This window comes from Salmo salar, chromosome 02 (assembly GCF_965601325.2).
Source record: "Salmo salar chromosome 02, fSalSal1, whole genome shotgun sequence".
Lineage (NCBI taxonomy): Eukaryota > Metazoa > Chordata > Actinopteri > Salmoniformes > Salmonidae > Salmo > Salmo salar.
Genome location: NC_138292.1, coordinates 13,720,929 through 13,738,918, shown reverse-complemented (window position 1 = coordinate 13,738,918; position 17,990 = coordinate 13,720,929). Strand labels below are relative to the sequence as shown.

Here is a 17,990-nt window from a genome sequence, read left to right as displayed (position 1 = left end):
AAACCAGCCTTTATGTTAAACAAACTGTTTATAGGAAGTAGTGAGTCAATCATTTGAGCCCATCAGGGTTTAGGTCTAGGCCCACACATGTATCTCTTCATTAAGGGCTGTTGATATCTGCATGACCCCTGCTCTTCTCAAGTGGCCTAGCAGAGAAATCAGGTGGAAAAGCGATGGTTCTGGGCCTTGAGATTCCATGGCTAACTTATCCAGGAGACTGAGGAGAATCCCTGAGCTACTGGCCCAACTCTGTGCTTCTCTCTCTGCCTTCCCGTCAGCCTGTAAACTGTCGAGGCCCCTTGAACAAACATTGTCTGGGCCCTAATTATGGCTGCATTGTGTGTGTGTGTGTGTGTGTGTGTGTGTGTGTGTGTGTGTGTGTGTGTGTGTGTGTGTGTGTGTGTGTGTGTGTGTGTGTGTGTGTGTGTGTGTGTGTGTGTGTGTGTGTGTGTGTGTGTGTGTGTGTGTGTGTGTGTGTGTGGGTGTGTGTGTGCCTAGCTCAGGCCTTCATTGCCTACCTACTTATTATGTTCCTAATCCCCCCGCCGCACCCTGTTCACCAGATAATTGCACAACCTTCACCAAGGCTCATCCCCTGCACCCTGCTCACCAGATAATTACACAACCTTCACCAAGGCTCATCCCCCGCACCCTGCTCACCAGATAATTACACAACCTTCACCAAGCCTCATCCCCCGCACCCTGCTCACCAGATAATTACACAACCTTCACCAAGGCTCATCCCCTGCACCCTGCTCACCAGATAATTACACAACCTTCACCAAGGCTCATCCCCTGCACCCTGCTCACCAGATAATTACACAACCTTCACCAAGGCTCATCCCCTGCACCCTGTTCACCAGATAATTACACAACCTTCACCAAGGCTCATCCCCTGCACCCTGTTCACCAGATAATTACACAACCTTCACCAAGGCTCATCCCCTGCACCCTGTTCACCAGATAATTACACAACCTTCACCAAGGCTCATCCCCTGCACCCTGTTCACCAGATAATTACACAACCTTCACCAAGGCTCATCCCCTGCACCCTGCTCACCAGATAATTACACAACCTTCACCAAGGCTCATCCCCTGCACCCTGCTCACCAGATAATTACACAACCTTCACCAAGGCTCATCCCCTGCACCCTGTTCACCAGATAATTACACAACCTTCACCAAGGCTCATCCCCTGCACCCTGTTCACCAGATAATTACACAACCTTCACCAAGGCTCATCCCCTGCACCCTGTTCACCAGATAATTACACAACCTTCACCAAGGCTCATCCCCTGCACCCTGCTCACCAGATAATTACACAACCTTCACCAAGGCTCATCCCCTGCACCCTGTTCACCAGATAATTACACAACCTTCACCAAGGCTCATCCTCCCCCACATCAAGTGGGGGAGGATGAGTAACCTCCACCTCCTCCATCTCCCCAAGCTCCACCGTCTCCCTCCTCCCTCTCCCCAACCTCCCCCATCTCCCTCCTACCTCTCCCCAACCTCCTCCCTCTCCCTCCTCCCTCTCCCCAACCTCCCCCATCTCCCTCTCCCCAACCTCCCCCATCTCCCTCTCCCCAACCTCCTCCATCTCCCTCCTCCCTCTTCCCAACCTCCTCCGTCTCCCTTCTCCCTCTCCCCAAGCTCCCCCGTCTCCCTCCTCCCTCTCCCCAAGCTCCCCCGTCTCCCTCCTCCCTCTCCCCAACCTCCTCCGTCTCCCTCCTCCCTCTCCCCAAGCTCCCCCATCTCCCTCCTCCCTCTCCCCAAGCTCCTCCATCTCCCTCTCCCCAACTTCCTCCATCTCCCTCCTCCCTCTCCCCAACTTCCTCCATCTCCCTCCTCCCTCTCCCCAAGCTCCTCCATCTCCCTCTCCCTAACTTCCTCCATCTCCCTCCTCCCTCTCCCCAACTTCCTCCATCTCCCTCCTTCCTCTCCCCAAGCTCCTCCATCTCCCTCCTCCCTCCTCCCCCAACTTCCTCCATCTCCCTCCTCCCTCTCCCCAACTTCCTCCATCTCCCTCCTTCCTCTCCCCAAGCTCCTCCATCTCCCTCCTCCCTCTCCCCAACTTCCTCCATCTCCCTCCTCCCTCTCCCCAAGCTCCCCTGCTCCTCTGCTGGCCTTCATCTAGCCCTCAGCCAGGTCCTGAAGACGCTTCCCCTCTCAAAAGTTAAGATGCTAATGACTATTCTTCATTAAAGCTCAGCTATTTCTTCAGTCATCATCAGATAGGCCCTTAAGATGGCACACACAGGTGTATCTAGACCCTGTGAAGGAGAAGGGATAATGTAAGCAGCAGATGATAATGTAGTCAATACAAATGCAGAATGTTACCTACTGTATGCTTCAGTTTTCAGAATAAGACGTACTGTGGGTGCAGGGGACAGTAGTTGTGAAAACAAGAGTACTGCAGAAGCATTGCTGAGGCAGATTTGCTCAAATCCATCCCTAAGGCTCTCAATATTTGAAGATTGCCCTGAAAGACTGTGCACTTCCATGGGTTTTTGCCCTTCCTTTCCCTCGCCCCCTATTCATTTCTCCTGTGTGTTTATTCCATGTTGTGTTCTCTCCAGGAGCACCAGGACAATATCCTGGGTGGAACCATGCAGAAGGCCATGGCTCTCCTCAGCAACCTGACTGGACAGAAGGACGTGGACCTACAACCCTTCTACCAACAAGGTACGGTGCACTGCCTCACACTAATGAATGCATTGTACTGCATCTAGGCCTAACAGTTTCCGCCCCATTTACAAAGAACACCGTGCACAAGTCCCATGTGGTCCCGTGTGAGTCAGTTGGTAGAACATGGCGCTCGCAATGCCAGGGTTGTGGGTTCAATTCCCACAGGGGACCAGTATGAAAATGTATGCACTCACTACTGTAAGTCTCTCTGGATCAGAGCGTCTGCTAAATGACTTAAATGTAAAGTGAGGACTCAGACCTCCAACCGCTCTATCAGCAAGGTACGGTGACTGACATAAACACATGTCTTTGATGGGTTAATGCAGCACTGTGTGTAATACAACACCCAACAGTTTCTCCATCATTGACAAAGACAATCATACACAGGTACAAAACAGCCTGTGTTGATTCCTCTCCTGTGTTTTCAGTTACTGGAGTGTGTTTCCATGCCAGTAATGCCACCACTTTACCTTCGGCTCAGACCGCTTATTGCATAGGGATCCTGTGGTGCCTTAAGCGTGTGTGTGTGTGTGTGTGTGTGTGTGTGTGTGTGTGTGTGTGTGTGTGTGTGTGTGTGTGTGTGTGTGTGTGTGTGTGTGTGTGTGTGTGTGTGTGTGTGTGTGTGTGTGTGTGTGTGTGTGTGTGTGTGTGTGTGTGTGTGGGGGGGGCGTGTTAGCGTAGCGGGCAGGCTTTTGGTCTCCCAGCAGCAGCTGAGGAAGGAAGAATGAAAGCCTCTCCTCTTCTTCCTCCACTCTATCCATCAGCAGGCTGGGCTGTGTGTCCTGTTGTGGTACTCCTATCAGTTCATCTCCTCCCTGTCTGTCCACAGACGGCCCGCACCCACCCGTCTGCCTCTCTCTCTCTTTTTCTCGCTCTACACTCAGCACTCACTCATCTGATACAATCAGCCCAGCTGCCTCCTTTACCCGCTCGGCTCTCCTGTCTTGGCATGTTTTCTTTCTCTGCCATCGCTTTTCAATGCCCAGCTGGCTGCCCGCTGCAAAAACCAGGCGCTCCATAACACTCAATTATTGAATAATAGATTCATTTTACTATGGCTGTACTGTGTTGACAGTTCTCATTAGCTAGTCGGCACAGTTAGCCCGTTAGCGCCACACGGTATCTCTCTCCCACCGCCGAGCGGCATGGAGCTGAGAGAGCCTGTCCTGTCCACCCTGTCGGTTCTGCATGAGCTCAGGGGTGAGTCACAGGTTCACAGCCAGGCTTCACATTCAACATGCACCTCCTAGGAGAAGGCAGGGGCACCTTGCAGATAGCAGGACTAATGAAATGCTCCTCCTAGGAGAAGGCAGGGGCACCTTGCAGATAGCAGGACTAATGAAATGCTCCTCCTAGGAGAAGGCAGGGGCACCTTGCAGATAGCAGGACTAATGAAATGCTCCTCCTAGGAGAAGGCAGGGGCACCTTGCAGATAGCAGGACTAATGAAATGCTCCTCCTAGGAGAAGGCAGGGGCACCTTGCAGATAGCAGGACTAATGAAATGCTCCTCCTAGGAGAAGGCAGGGGCACCTTGCAGATAGCAGGACTAATGAAATGCTCCTCCTAGGAGAAGGCAGGGGCACCTTGCAGATAGCAGGACTAATGAAATCTCCTCCTAGGAGAAGGCAGGGGCACCTTACAGATAGCAGGACTAATGAAATGCTCCTCCTAGGAGAAGGCAGGGGCACCTTGCAGATAGCAGGACTAATGAAATCTCCTCCTAGGAGAAGGCAGGGGCACCTTACAGATAGCAGGACTAATGAAATGCTCCTCCTAGGAGAAGGCAGGGGTACCTTGCAGATAGCAGGACTAATGAAATGCTCCTCCTAGGAGAAGGCAGGGGCACCTTGCAGATAGCAGGACTAATGAAATGCTCCTCCTAGGAGAAGGCAGGGGCACCTTGAAAAACAAATGATAGTCTCACTAAGCGCAAACCAGATGGGATAGCGTATCACTGCAGAATGCTGTGGTAGTCATGCTGGTTAAGTGTGCCTTGAATTCGAAATAAATCACAGACAGTGTCACCAGCAAAGCACCATCACACCTCCAAATTTGGACTCATCAGACCAAAGGACAGATTTCCACCGGTCTAATGTCCATTGCTTGTGTTTCTTGGCCCAAGCAAGTCTCTTCTTCTTATTGGTGTCTTTTAGTAGTGGTTTCTTTGCAGCAATTCCATCATGAAGGCTTGATTCACGCATTCTCCTCTGAACAGTTAATGTTGTGATGTGTCTGTTACTTGAACTCTGTGAAGCATTTCTTTGGGCTGCAATTTCTGAGGCTGGTAACTCTAATAAACTTATCCTCTGCAGCAGAGGTAACTCTGGGTCTTCCTTTCCTGTGGCGGTCCTCATGAGCCAGTTTCAGCATAGCGCTTGATGGTTTTTGTGACTGCATTTGAAGAAACTTTCAAAGTTCTTGAAATGTTTTGTATTGATTGACCATGTCTTAAAGTAATGATGGACTGTCATTTCTCTTTGCTTATTTGAGCTGTTATTGCCATAATATGGACTTGGTCTTTTACCAAATAAGGCTATGCTCTGTATAACAACCCTACCTTGTCACAACACAACTGATTGGCTCAAATGCATGAACTTCTTTGGGATAGGGGGCAGTATTTTCACGGCCGGATAAAAACGTACCCGATTTAATCTGGTTACTACTCCTGCCCAGAAACTAGAATATGCATAATTAGTAGATCTGGATAGAAAACACTCTAAAGTTTCTAAAACTGTTTGAATGGTGTCTGTGAGTATAACAGAACTCATATGGCAGGCCAAAACCTGAGAAGATTCCATACAGGAAGTGCCCTGTCTGACAATTTGTTGTCCTTCTGTTGCATCTCTATTGAAAATACAGCATCTGTGCTGTAACGTGACATTGGGGTGTCTGCTGTCTCTGGGCAAAGAACAGCAGCAGAATTTGTAAGTGGTCAGCCTGGGGACAGTGACACTGGAGATGCGCGGTCACGAGACTACTCCATTTTTTTCTTTCAGCCTTTGAATGAATACAACGTTGCCCGGTTGGAATATTATCGCTATTTTACGAGAAAAATAGCATAAAAATGGATTTTAAACAGCGTTTGACATGCTTCTAAGTACGGTAATGGAATATTTTGCCATTTTTTGTCACGAAATGCGCTTGCCTGAACGCACGAACAAAACGGAGCTATTTGAATATAACTATGGATTATTTGGAACCAAAACAACATTTGTTGTTGAAGTAGAAGTCCTGGGAGTGCATTCTGACGAAGAACAGCAAAGGTAATCCAATTTTTCTAATAGTAATTCTGAGTTTAGGTTGTCCCAAACTTGGTGGGTGTCAAAATAGCTAGCCGTGATGGCCGAGCTATGTACTCAGAATATTGCAAAATGTGCTTTCGATGAAAAGCTATTTTAAAATCTGACACCACGATTGCATAAAGGAGTTCTGTATCTATGATTCTTAAAATAATTGTTATGTATTTTGTGAACGTTTATCATGAGTAATTTAGTAAATTCACCGGAAGTTTTCAGTGGGTATGCTAGTTCTGAACATCACATGCTAATGTAAAAAGCTGGTTTTTGATATAAATATGAACTTGATTGAACAAAACATGCTTGTATTGTATAACATAATGTCCTAGGAGTGTCATCTGATGAAGATCATCAAAGGTTAGTACTGCATTTAGCTGTGGTTTGGGTTTTTGTGACATATATGCTTGCTTTGAAAATGGCTGTGTGATCATTTTTTGGCTGGGTACTCTCCTGACATAATCTAATGTTTTGCTTTCGCTGTAAAGCCTTTTTGAAATCGGACAATGTGGTTAGATTGAGAGTCTTATCTTTAAAATGGTGTAAAATAGTTGATTGTTTGAGAAAATTGAATTGTGGTATTTTAGTTGGTTTTGTATTTCGCGCCGTGCGATGCCATTGGCTGTTGGCTAGGGGTTCCGCGGGCGGAACGGGGTTCCGCTAGCGGAACGTCTGTCCTCAACAGGTTAAGAAGGAAAGAAATTCCACAAATTAACTTTTAATAAGGCACACCTGATAATTGAAATGCATTCCAGGTAACTACCTCATGAAACTTGTTGAGAGAATGCCAAGAGTGTTCAAAGCTGTCATCAAGGCAAAGGGTGGCTACTTTGAACAATCTCAAATATAAAATATATTTGGATTACTTTTTTGGTTACTACACGATTCCATATGTGTTTTTTCATAGTTTTGATGTCTTCACTATTATTCTACAATGTAAAAAATGGTATGAATAAAGAAAAACCCTTGAATGAGTAGGCGTGTGAAAAACTTTAGATTGGTACTGTATGTCAGAATGCCAAAAAAATGAGGTCCCAGACACCACTCAAAGATTGTCATTGTCCCACAGTCGCTGGACTCTGGTGGCATCCCAAACACTTGGGGTCAAAATGTGGATATATTTGAGTAATGGAGACAGTGCAAAACTTTGAACTGAATGAGCCCATGCCTTATGCAAAATGATGAGGTGTGGATACGCCCAATACTATGTTGCCATATGTCATCGGGTAGCTTGTCACCCATGTCTTGCTCCCATGCAGATTTTGTATTTGCCAAGGAAGGCGGATTAATATTCTGTATTATGTCGTATAATCTGGAGATTGTGCCCTTCAGATACGGGTTAAGATCTAAGCACCTCTCGACTGGACACTATGAGGGCTCGAGTGGAAATGAAGGGAAATGTTCTTTAGCAAAGCTGTGAGTTTGCAGGTACCTAAAAAAGTGGGTATTGGGAATATTATGGTCAACCCTCAGACTATCGAATGAGACTAATGTGTTGTCAACAAATAGGTCACAAAAAACCACCAGACCATTCCTATGCCAGAATTGGAATGCCGTGTCAATCTGTGACGCTGTGAAGAGATGATTAGATGTTAATGGAGAGAAACAACTTGCTTGTTTAAGGCTAAAGTCATTTTGGAATTGGGACCAGATTTTAAGGAATTTCTTGACAATGGGATTCAAAACATGGGTGCCAAGGTTCATGGGCAGTGGGGAGCACAGGAGTGAGACAGGAGAAGTTGGAAGGCTTGACTGTAACTCCATGATGGCCCAAGTTGGACCATCCTTGTTTTCAAATGTAGAAACCCAATAAACACATTTTATATACACTGCTCAAAAAAATAAAGGGAACACTAAAATAACACATCCTAGATCTGAATGAATGAAATAATCTTATTAAATACTTGTTTCTTTACATAGTTGAATGTGCTGACAACAAAATCACACAAAAATAATCAATGGAAATCCAATTTATCAACCCATGGAGGTCTGGATTTGGAGTCACACTCAAAATTAAAGTGGAAAACCACACTACATGCTGATCCAACTTTGATGTAATGTCCTTAAAACAAGTCAAAATGAGGCTCAGTAGTGTTTGTGGCCTCCACGTGCCTGTATGACCTCCCTACAACGCCTGGGCATGCTCCTGATGAGGTGGCGGATGGTCTCCTGAGGGATCTCCTCCCAGACCTGGACTAAAGCATCCACCAACTCCTGGACAGTCTGTGGTGCAACGTGGCGTTGGTGGATGGAGCGAGACGACATGATTTCCCAGATGTGCTCAATTGGATTCAGGTCTGGGGAACGGGCGGGCCAGTCCATAGCATCAATGCCTTCCTCTTGCAGGAACTGCTGACACACTCCAGCCACATGAGGTCTAGCATTGTCTTGCATTAGGAGGAACCCAGGGCCAACCACACCAGCATATGGTCTCACAAGGGGTCTGAGGATCTCATCTCGGTACCTAATGGCAGTCAGGCTACCTCTGGCGAGCACATGGAGGGCTGTGCGGCCCCCCAAAGAAATGCCACCCCACACCATGACTGACCCACCGCCAAACCGGTCATGCTGGAGGATGTTGCAGGCAGCAGAACGTTCTCCACGGCGTCTCCAGACTCTGTCACGTCTGTCACATGTGCTCAGTGTGAACCGGCTTTCATCTGTGAAGAGCACAGGGCGCCAGTGGTGTATTTGCCAATCTTGGTGTTCTCTGGCAAATGCCAAACGTCCTGCACGGTGTTGGGCTGTAAGCACAACCCCCACCTGTGGACGTCGGGCCCTCATACCACCCTCATGGAGTCTGTTTTTGACCGTTTGAGCAGACACATGCACAATTGTGGCCTGCTGGAGGTCATTTTGCAGGGCTCTGGCAGTGCTCCTCCTGCTCCTCCTTGCACAAAGGCAGAGGTAGCGGTCCTGCTGCTGGGTTGTTGCCCTCCTACGGCCTCCTCCACGTCTCCTGATGTACTGGCCTGTCTCCTGTAGCGCCTCCATGCTCTGGACACTACGCTGACAGACACAGCAAACCTTCTTGCCATAGCTCGCATTGATGTGCCATCCTGAATGAGCTGCACTACCTGAGCCACTTGTGTGGGTTGTAGACTCCGTCTCATGCTACCACTAGAGTGAAAGCACCGCCAGCATTCAAAAGTGACCAAAACATCAGCCAGGAAGCATAGGAACTGAGAAGTGGTCTGTGGTCCCCACCTGCAGAACCACTCCTTTATTGGGGGTGTCTTGCTAATTGCTTATAATTTCCACCTGTTGTCTATTCCATTTGCACAACAGCATGTGAAATTTATTGTCAATCAGTGTTGCTTCCTAAGTGGACAGTTTGATTTCACAGAAGTGTGATTGACTTGGAGTTACATTGTGTTGTTTAAGTGCTCCCTTTATTTTTTGGAGCAGTATATATTTGCTGACCAGTAGTAGTGTAAAAAATTGAGAAGGCCCAGTCCGCCTACGGGCTTTGGTCTCTCTAGTAGAGGTCGACCGATTATGATTTTTCAACACCGATACCGATTATTGGAGGACCAAAAACCCGCTACCGATTAATCGACCAATTGTTTTATTTATTTATTTATTTGTAATAATGACAATTACAACAATACTGAATGAACACTTATTTTAACTTAATATAATACATCAATAAAATCAATTTAGCCTCAAATAAATAATTAAACATGTTCAATTTGGTATAAATAATGCAAAAACAAAATGTTGGAGAAGAAAGTAAAAGTGCATTATGTCCCATGTAAGAAAGCTAACGTTTAAGTTCCTTGCTCAGAACATGAGAACATATGAAAGCTGGTGGTTCCTTTTAACATGAGTCTTCAATATTCCCAGGTAAGAAGTTTTAGGTTGTAGTTATTATAGGAATTATAGGACTATTTCTCTCTATACGATTTGTATTTCATATACCTTTGACTATTGGATGTTCTTATAGGCACTTTAGTATTGCCAGTGTAAGAGTATAGCTTCCGTCCCTCTCCTCGCTCCTACCTGGGCTCGAACCAGGAACACATCGACAACAGCCACCCTCGAAGCAGTGTTACCCATGCAGAGCAAGGGGAAACAACTACTCCAAGTCTCAGAGTAAGTGACGTTTTAAACGCTATTAGCGCGCATCCGGCTAACTAGCTAGCCATTTCACATCGGTTACACCAGCCTCATCTTGGGAGTTGATAGGCTTGAAGTCATAAACAGCGCAATGCATTGCGAAGGGCTGCTGGCAAAACGGACGAAAGTGCTATTTTGAATGAACGCTTACGAGCCTGCTGGTGCCTACCACCGCTCAGTCAGACTGCTCTATCAAATCATAGACTTAATTATAACATAATAACACACAGAAACATGAGCGTTAGGTCATTAATATGGTCGAATCCGGAAACTATCACGTTTATTCTTTCAGTGAAATACGGAACCGTTCCGTATTTTACCTAACAGGTGCCATCCATAAGTCTAAATGTTCCTGTTACATTGCACAACCTCCAATGTTATGACATAATTACGTAAAATTATGGCAAATTAGTTCGCAACAAGCCAGGCGGCCCAAACTGCTGCATATACCCTGACTCTGTTTGCAAGAGAAGTGACAAATTTTCCCTAGTTTTCCCTAAAAGAAATTCATGTTAGCAGGCAATATTAACTAAATATGCAGGTTTAAAAATATATACTTGTGTATTGATTTTAAGAAAGACATTGATGTTTATGGTTAGGTACACGTCGGAGCAAAGACAGTCCTTTTTCGCGAATGCGCACTACATCGATTATATGCAACGCAGGACTGGCTAGATAAACTAGTAATATCATCAACCATGTGTAGTTAACTAGTAATTATGATTGATTGTTTTTTATAAGATAAGTTTAATGCTAGCTAGCAACTTACCTTGGCTTCTTACTGCATTCGCGTAACAGGCATGCTCCTCGTGGAGTGCAACGTAAAGCAATTGGTTAGAGCGTTGGACTAGTTAACCTCTATGGGCTAGGTGGGACGCAAGCGTCCCACCCGTGGTGCACTCCATCAACAGCAGGTGCATTTCAAGAGCGGCAAATTTGAATCCAAATAAATGTCAAAATTCAAATTTTTCAAACATACAACTATTTTACACCCTTTGAAAGATAAACATCTCCTTAATCTAACCACGTTTTACGATTTCAAAAAGGTTTTACGGCGAAAGCATAAATTTAGAGTATGTTAGGACAGTACATTTACAAGAGTTGTGTGTAATGTTTTGTCAATTCAAAGACAGGGTCACCAAAACCATAAAACCAGCTAAAATGATGCACTAACCTTTTACAATCTCCATCAGATGACACTCCTAGGACATTATGTTAGACAATGCATGCATTTTTAGTTCTATCAAGTTCATATTTATATCCAAAAACAGCGTTTTACTATGGCATTGATGTTGAGGAAATCGTTTCCCTCCAATAAACCGGCAGTCAAGTCAGCACCACAAATGAAATAATTAAAATTAGAAAACATTGGTAAAATATTATATTGTCATTTAAAGAATTATAGATTTACATCTCTTGAACGCAATCAACTTGCCAGATTAAAAAATGACTTACTGGGAAATCACACTTTGCAATAATCTGAGCACTGCGCCCAGAAAAATACGCGTTGCGATACAGACTAGCCGTCATGTTGGGGAGATCTAAAATCGAAAATACTATGTAAATAATCCATTACCTTTGATTCTCTTCATCAGATGTCACTTCCAGGTATCACAGGTCCATAACGAATGTAGTTTTGTTCAAAAAAGCTCATCATTTATGTCCAAAAATCTCCGTCTTGTTAGCACATGATCTAAGCCAGCCGGACTTCACTTCATGAACGAGGGGAAAAAATATATTTACGTTCGTTCAAACATGTCAAACGTTGTATAGCATAAATCATTAGGGCCTTTTTTAACCAGAACATGAATAATATTCAAGGTGGACGAATGCATTCTCTTTTATAACGTATTGGAACGAGGGTACCCAACATGAACTCGCGCGCCAGGTGTCTAATGGGCCATCATCGTTCCATGGCTCTTGTTCGGTCAGATCTCCCTCCAGAAGACTCAAAACACTTTGTAAAGGCTGGTGACATCTAGTGGAAGCAATAGGAAGTGCCAAAATATTCCTCAGCCCCTGTGTTTTTCAATGGCATAGGTTTAAAGGTAATACAACACATCAGGTATCCACTTCCTGTCAGAAAATGTCATTCAAACTGTTTTAGAAACTTTAGAGTGTTTTCTATCCATATATAATAAGTATATGCATATTCTAGTTACTGGGTAGGATTAGTAACCAGATTAAATCGGGTACATTTTTTTATCCAGCCGTGCAAATACTGCCCCCTAGCCCTAACAGGTTAACCATAAGGTTACATCCCCAAGCTGACAAGGTAAAAATCTGTCGTTCTGCCCCTGAACAAGGCAGTTAACCCACCGTTCCTAGGCCATCATTGAAAATAAGAATGTGTTCTTAACTGACTTGCCTAGTTAAATAAAGGTTAAAAAAAATGTTTAAAAAATAAATACAAGTTTTAAAAAATTCGGCAAATCGGTGGCCAAAAATACCGATTACCGATTGTTACGAACACTTGAAATCGGCCCTAATTAATCAGCCATTCCAATTAATCGGTCGACCTCTACTCTCTAGATATACCTTTCTCATTTGTGGATTTGACTTATTCCAAATGAAGTTGGAAATGCAGCTGTCCAGTTGTCTGAACATCGACTTTGGCAGAAAAATTGGAATCATTTGGAATAAGTACAAAAACATAGGTAGTACAGTCATCTTAACAGAATTCTTCCGACCACCTTATGAAATCCTGCTTAGTGCGCTCCAGGAGTGTTTTGAAGTTATGTTTCAACAGAGACTTAAATGAGCGTGTGACCTTTAATCCCAAATAAGTAAAGACCTGATGCTTCACCTCTAACGGGAAATTGGCATACCCAATACCTTCTGCTAACTGATTATTGGGAAGGAGCAGACTTATTAGGTTTAACTTTTAACCAGATAATGTCCAAAACCTTGTAGCATGTCCAAGAGATAGGGTATAGACTCCACAGGGTTAGAAATGTATAAAAGAAGATTGTCTGCACATAAGGACACCTTGTGAGTTAATTAATATTCCCTTAATCCTCTCCTCCGCACGCAGGCCTATAGCAAGAGGCTCACTAGCCATATCAAATAGGAAAGGGGAAAACAACAACCCTGCTTGGCACCCCTGTGGAGAGGGAAGTAGCTAGAGGTAACATTGTTGGTGCGAACAGAAGCCACTGGGAATCTTAATCCAGGAAAGGAATGACGGGCCAAACCCAAATCTCTCTGTACTGTAAATAGATATTCCCACTCAACCCGGTCGAAAGCCTTCTCATCATAGAGTGGACAGAATAGAGAACGTTAAATAGCTGGCACATATTATAGAAAGATTGCCTACCTGAGATAAATCCGGTTTGGGCAGAGTCACTGTCTCTAAACAGCACAAGAGGACCTTAGTGAGAATTTTATAATCACAGCACAAGAGGCTTATAGGGTGGTATGAGCCACAGTCTAGGGGATTCTTGTCCTGTTTAAGCAAAACCAAAATAGTTGCCTGGGTAAGTGTCTGGGGCAGTTTCTGATTAGAAAGGATGTCATTGTACATTGAGCTGAGGATAGGGGATAGTTTTGAGGAGACTGGTTTATAAAATTCAATAGGGGAGCCATCAGGCCCAGGAGCTTTACCGCTCTGCATGGACTGGATTGCCAGTGTAGCTTCCTCATCACTTATGTTGGCATCCCATGTTGGTTTGTTCATCAGAATTGAGACAGGGGGTGTCCAGATTGTCTAGAAATGCATGTATACGAGATGTGTCAGGAAGAGCCTCTGACGAGTAAAGAGCAGAGTAGAGTTGCTTAAATTGAATGTTGATTTCTTTGGGATTGGTAGAAGTTAAATCAGCTGCAACACAGATTTCAGGTTTGGTGCTGCTAGCAGCGGATTGTTGAAGCTGGTGAGATAACAACTTGCCAGCTTTCTCTCCTTGTTAATAAAATGTCTGCCTCGACTTAAACAGAAGCTGCTCCATTTGTTTAGTGGAAAGCTTGTCAAATTCCAATTTGGTGTAGCAGTCTCTCTTTGTAGAGTTCAGGAGTCGGAGAAGAGGCATATCTGTTGTCCACATCTAGAATGAGTTGAGAAGGCTCCAATAAGCGTTTAGTGTGCTGTTGTCATACTCTGTGTATGAAATGACTTGCCCTTAGATAAGGTTTAAACGGCTTCCACACAGTAGAGTGAGACATGTCAGGGGTGACGTTGATCTGTAAAAAGACATCAATGTGAGTTGTATTTTTAAAAGACACTACAGGATAGTAGTAGTGGGTCAAGTCGCCACGCGCGTTGTGACATTGTACTGTCCGGAAAGCGGATATCTAGCTGGACAGGGCTATGGTCTGAGATAACAATGCTGTGATATTGGCTATTAGTTACAAAAGGAAGAATTCTATTGTCCAGCAGGAAAAAGTCAATCCTAGAGTATGAGTGGTGGACTGGAGAAAAAATGAGTTTTGTTTAGCAGTGGGATTGCTCCTTCTCTGTGGATCAGACAAATTATAGGATTCTAGAAATGAGTTGATCACTGCGACTGATTTTGAAATTACATTGTTGGGCTTTGGTCTGGATCTGTCTAGACATGGATGTAATACACAATTCAAATCTCCGCCCAATATCAAATGATGAGAGTTGAGGTCGGGAAGTATTGCAATGAGGTCAGATAAAAATGTAGCGTCATCCCAATTAGTACCATAGAGGTTAGCCAGAACATCCTGTGTGCTAAACAATTTCCCTATTACTATAACATATCTGCCATTAGTATCTGAAATGACTTTGGAGGATACGAACGGGGTGCCTTTTCTTATAAGGATGGCTGCCCCTCTGGCCTTAGTACAAAGTTGGAGTGAAATATTTGGTTGACCCATCCTCTCTTTAGTTTATCATTGTCGCTGGAGCGGAGATGGATCTCTTGGAGAAAAACAATGTTCAGACATAAGATGAGCATACACTCGGCTACGCTTGACCACATGGTTAAATTATTTTAAGTTCCAGGTGAAAAAGCAAGTGGAGCTTAGTGTATGTGAATTAGGCATAGTCATAGTAATTAGAATATAGTAGTATATATTAGTAATATTAGTATAATCACATTGCCAGTGTGCCGACAAGGTCAGAATAAAAAAATGACCCAGAAGAAAACCTTGGACCCCTATGATGGCCTTCCCCTTGTTGGAAGGCTCCATTTACCTCTCCTAGACTTGAGAAAGATACAACCATGTTAAACTGAACTTCAGTAGAGCTCTATCCAGAGCCAACATAATGTAGTTTACACATAGGGAAGGGATTCTGGAGGGAATCACCTCAGTTCTCTGATGTATCTTATGCAATACGCATATTTGAAGGAGGTATATGTTCCACTCCTGATTATCCTTTTTGGCAACAGGGTGGAGGCACGATTCTAATCAAGAGATGAGTTCACTAGTTGGTCCTTGTGCAAGGTCAGGGGCAGAGTACAAGCCTAAAATGGCTAGTTAGTCGTATGCCACCTGTCCTCCTGTGGATGTAGGTTGGGTTCACGAATGTCTTCTGCTCGCCGGAGGGAGTAGTGATCTTCAGCACTGCTGGGTAGAGAATGCCGAACTTGGTGTCCCGACAGCAATGTAGGAGCCCCCTCACCTTGTTGAAGGCCGACCTGTTCTTCATGACTGCCGCCGTGTAGTTCGTGTAAACGCGGATCTTCTGGCCGTCATGGGTGATAGGAGCCGGAGGACATCCTCTTTCTCTGGAAAGTAATGGAATTTGACTATGATGGATCTGGGCGGCTCCCCATTCTTCGGTGCGGACTGTAAGCTTCTGTGCTCACGGTCATGGGTAGGGGCGTAATCGAGTTCTAGGATTTCCTGTTTAGCTATGAACAGGGTAGGCCGCAATCCGCCTACGGTCTTGAGTCCCTCTCTCATGCCGAAAATGTGAATGTTCCCCCGGCGCTGTCTGTTCTCGAGGTCCTTGACCTTGGAAGTAAGTTTGACGACATCTGATGATAGCCGGATGACTTGCTCTTCCAGTGTCACCACTTTGTCAGAGTAAGTATTTGCGTCGCCCTCCAGGCTATTCAGGCAGGTGTCCTGTTTTGCCAAGTCTTCTTTAACGGAGTCGATCTTTGTGTTGACCTCGGTGGCGAGAGTGGCTATTTGTGCGGATAGGTCAGTGGATAGTGACTCCATCTTAGCCAGCACAGTCTGTTCAGACTTAGTGATATCCGCCATTACCTTGGCTTGGTCGGGGGGTCAGAGTCAGTGTCCGCTGAGCCCGATGCTTTAGTAGAGGTCTGCTCTTTTGTGACTCGTGGCCGTTGTTGTTTCGATATTTTATGATGAAAAGGACAAAAATTTCAAGAAAAAAATCGGGTTTGATTCCGAATGAAATGTTACTAAATTGACATAGTAGGGGAGGTGTTCGTGAAATATTAATAGTAAATTCTTTGCCCTGGACAGGAGCACAGAGAAAACGCGTCTTCACATGTTGCTGCTCACCAGCGCCCCTCGCAAGTCACTGCTTTAATGTTAGCAGAAAACAACAGGGTGTTTTCCAGGGTCACGCCAAGGTTCTTTGCACTCTGGGAGGGTGACACCGTGGAGATGTCAACCGTGATGGAGAGGTATTGGAGCAGGCAGGCCTTCCCCGGGAGGAAGAGCAGCACAGTCTTGTCAAGGTTAAGCTTGAGGTGTTGGGCTGACATCCAAGCTGAGATGTCTGCCAGGCATGTAGAGATGTGTGCCGCCACCTGGGTGTCAGAAGGGGGGGGAAGGAGAAGAGTAGTTGAGTGTCATCTGCATAGCAATGATAGGAGAGACCATGTGCGGATATGATGGAGCCGAGTGTAGACTGGCAGAGAGATGCTGCTAACAGATGATGCTACTTAATCTTCTACTTAATCATGGATATGGAGATTATTCAATAAACACAAGTTCCTATACATTGGTACAGTAAATTAGAGGAAGATGGCAGTGTGTGAGCTTTTAATTTATTAGGTGAGTGAGAGGATTATCAGTACAGAATTAACCTTTGTTTTGGCTCCACTTATACTGACTGAATGCTTCTGCTGCATAGTGACAATGTTGAATGGTACTCATTATATTACTGTGGAGCAGCACAACATGTAGCACCTGCTCAGTGGAGAATGTATTCAGAATGCTATGGAAATGGGTTAGCTGTTAGCTACGGGAGAGTCTACTCTGCAGCTGTGGTGGAGTTTTGCAGGTGTGTCAAACGGTTCGTACCTCTGTTTGTGTCAGTAACTGTATTTTGTCTGCATGTTGCATCATGCTGGAGCGCGGGGCTGGGGCCCTGTGAATTATAGGTGTGAGTGTCAGAAAGCTTTCAGTTCCCTGGCTGTAATTGCTACCTAGCAGAACAGGAAAGAGGAAACCCCTCAGTCTGTCAACAAAAGCCCCGCTCCCCGCCACCCACCTCCCCCTGTCAACCAATAGGAATACCACTTCCACTCCGGGGCTCGACGTTCGTCCTTCAAAATAGGGGGAGACTTCCTCTCTTTCCTCCTTTACCCTTCTCATTACAGGGGGGTCACTTGCGAGTGACTTTATGAAGTCAGCATCATTATGCACCAATCAGGTCCTTTTTTTTAGGAATGTGTTGACCCAGCACTAAATATAACCCTGGTAATTAGAGCTATCTCTAGCAGCTCTCCTCTCTCTGTCTCCGTCTCTGGCTGTGCTAGTGGCCCACTCCAGATCAGGCTCACGAAAACGCAGGCAGGGGAAAACTGGCATAATTGGCTTCTTTTAAGAGAGAGAGAGAGAGAGAGAGAGAGAGAGACAGGGAGAGTGGACGAACACGGCAGGGCCGGTTGTGAGAGAGAGAGCGAGACAGCCGGTGAGTGGATGAGATGAGTTTTCTAATTGGCCAGCGTGGAGATAAGGGGCCCCTGGGAGTGCTGTGTAGTGCCTTGCGGAGCCATGCA

The 17,990-nt window shown here is 45.2% G+C and overlaps 1 protein-coding gene across 1 annotated transcript in view; it reads left to right on the top strand.

Moving 5' to 3' along the window:
* Positions 1–17,990, top strand: part of LOC106595924 (serine/threonine-protein kinase ULK4) — a 323,274-nt gene that overhangs the window by 231,073 nt on the left and 74,211 nt on the right. Inside the window, exon 32 of the mRNA XM_082959959.1 lies at positions 2,580–2,685. Coding sequence (XP_082816085.1) covers positions 2,580–2,685 — 106 coding nt within the window. The remainder of the gene's footprint in view (positions 1–2,579; positions 2,686–17,990) is intronic.